This window comes from Chaetura pelagica, unplaced genomic scaffold (genome assembly GCF_000747805.2).
Source record: "Chaetura pelagica isolate M959 unplaced genomic scaffold, ChaPel_1.0 scaffold2041, whole genome shotgun sequence".
Lineage (NCBI taxonomy): Eukaryota > Metazoa > Chordata > Aves > Apodiformes > Apodidae > Chaetura > Chaetura pelagica.
Window position 1 is genome coordinate 1 of NW_009952125.1, and position 712 is coordinate 712.

The window sequence follows — 712 nt, forward strand, 5'->3', positions numbered from 1 at the left end:
GGAGCCACCCCTGCACCCCCTCCCCTCAAGATCCTCCAAGGATCCAAGAGCCGGGATGTCCCCAAGAGGGGTTCGGTCACACGAGTTGGCTCTGTGGGTGCAGGTGGGAGGTGTCCCCAAGCTTGCCTGGGGTTGTCACCAAGTGTCACTGTCACCTACCAGCTGGCTGGGGTCGAGGAAGTTGCTGGTGCATTTCTTCTTCATGTCCTTCTCCTCCCTGCTGGGGTTTTCCCCCCCCTCACACTTATCCCCCGGGATCTTCCGATACCTGGAGAGACGCGGGTGGGGGGAGGTGACAACCTGGTGACACTTTCCCGAGGGACAGGGTGGCAGGAGGGGACACGGGGGAGGTTGGTGGCCGAGCTGTACCCGCTGGGGCTTCGCAGGCGACCATAGAGGCAGAATTCCAGGTCATGTCCCTTCAGCTCCGGCTGCTCCACACACACCGACTGGTTCTCCGGGCGGTAATAACCGAAGTCACTGGGGGAAGAGAAGGTGACACAGAAGGTGCCACCAAGGCAGGAGGGGACAGGAGGGGAGGGAGGGGGACGGGAGGTACCAGAGGAAGTCCTGCAGGGTGCAGGGGCAGACCGAGGGCTGCCGGGTCACCACGTAGTCGCGCCCGTTGCGGCAGAGCGAGGCCTTGCGGAGCCGCCGGAACTGCTCCTTGTAGCCCAGGATGCAGCCGTCACTGGGCTCCCTGGGGTGACTG

General features: G+C 63.9%; 1 protein-coding gene across 1 annotated transcript in view; it reads right to left on the bottom strand.

Annotated features, from left to right (window-relative positions):
• Positions 1-159: 159 nt before the first annotated feature.
• The window catches only part of SORT1 (sortilin 1), a gene marked incomplete at both ends in the record, with an annotated part of 4,581 nt that continues 4,028 nt past the window's right edge, over positions 160-712 (bottom strand). Inside the window, 3 exons of the mRNA XM_010006293.1 lie at positions 160-268; positions 370-480; positions 560-700. Coding sequence (XP_010004595.1) covers positions 160-268; positions 370-480; positions 560-700 — 361 coding nt within the window. The remainder of the gene's footprint in view (positions 269-369; positions 481-559; positions 701-712) is intronic.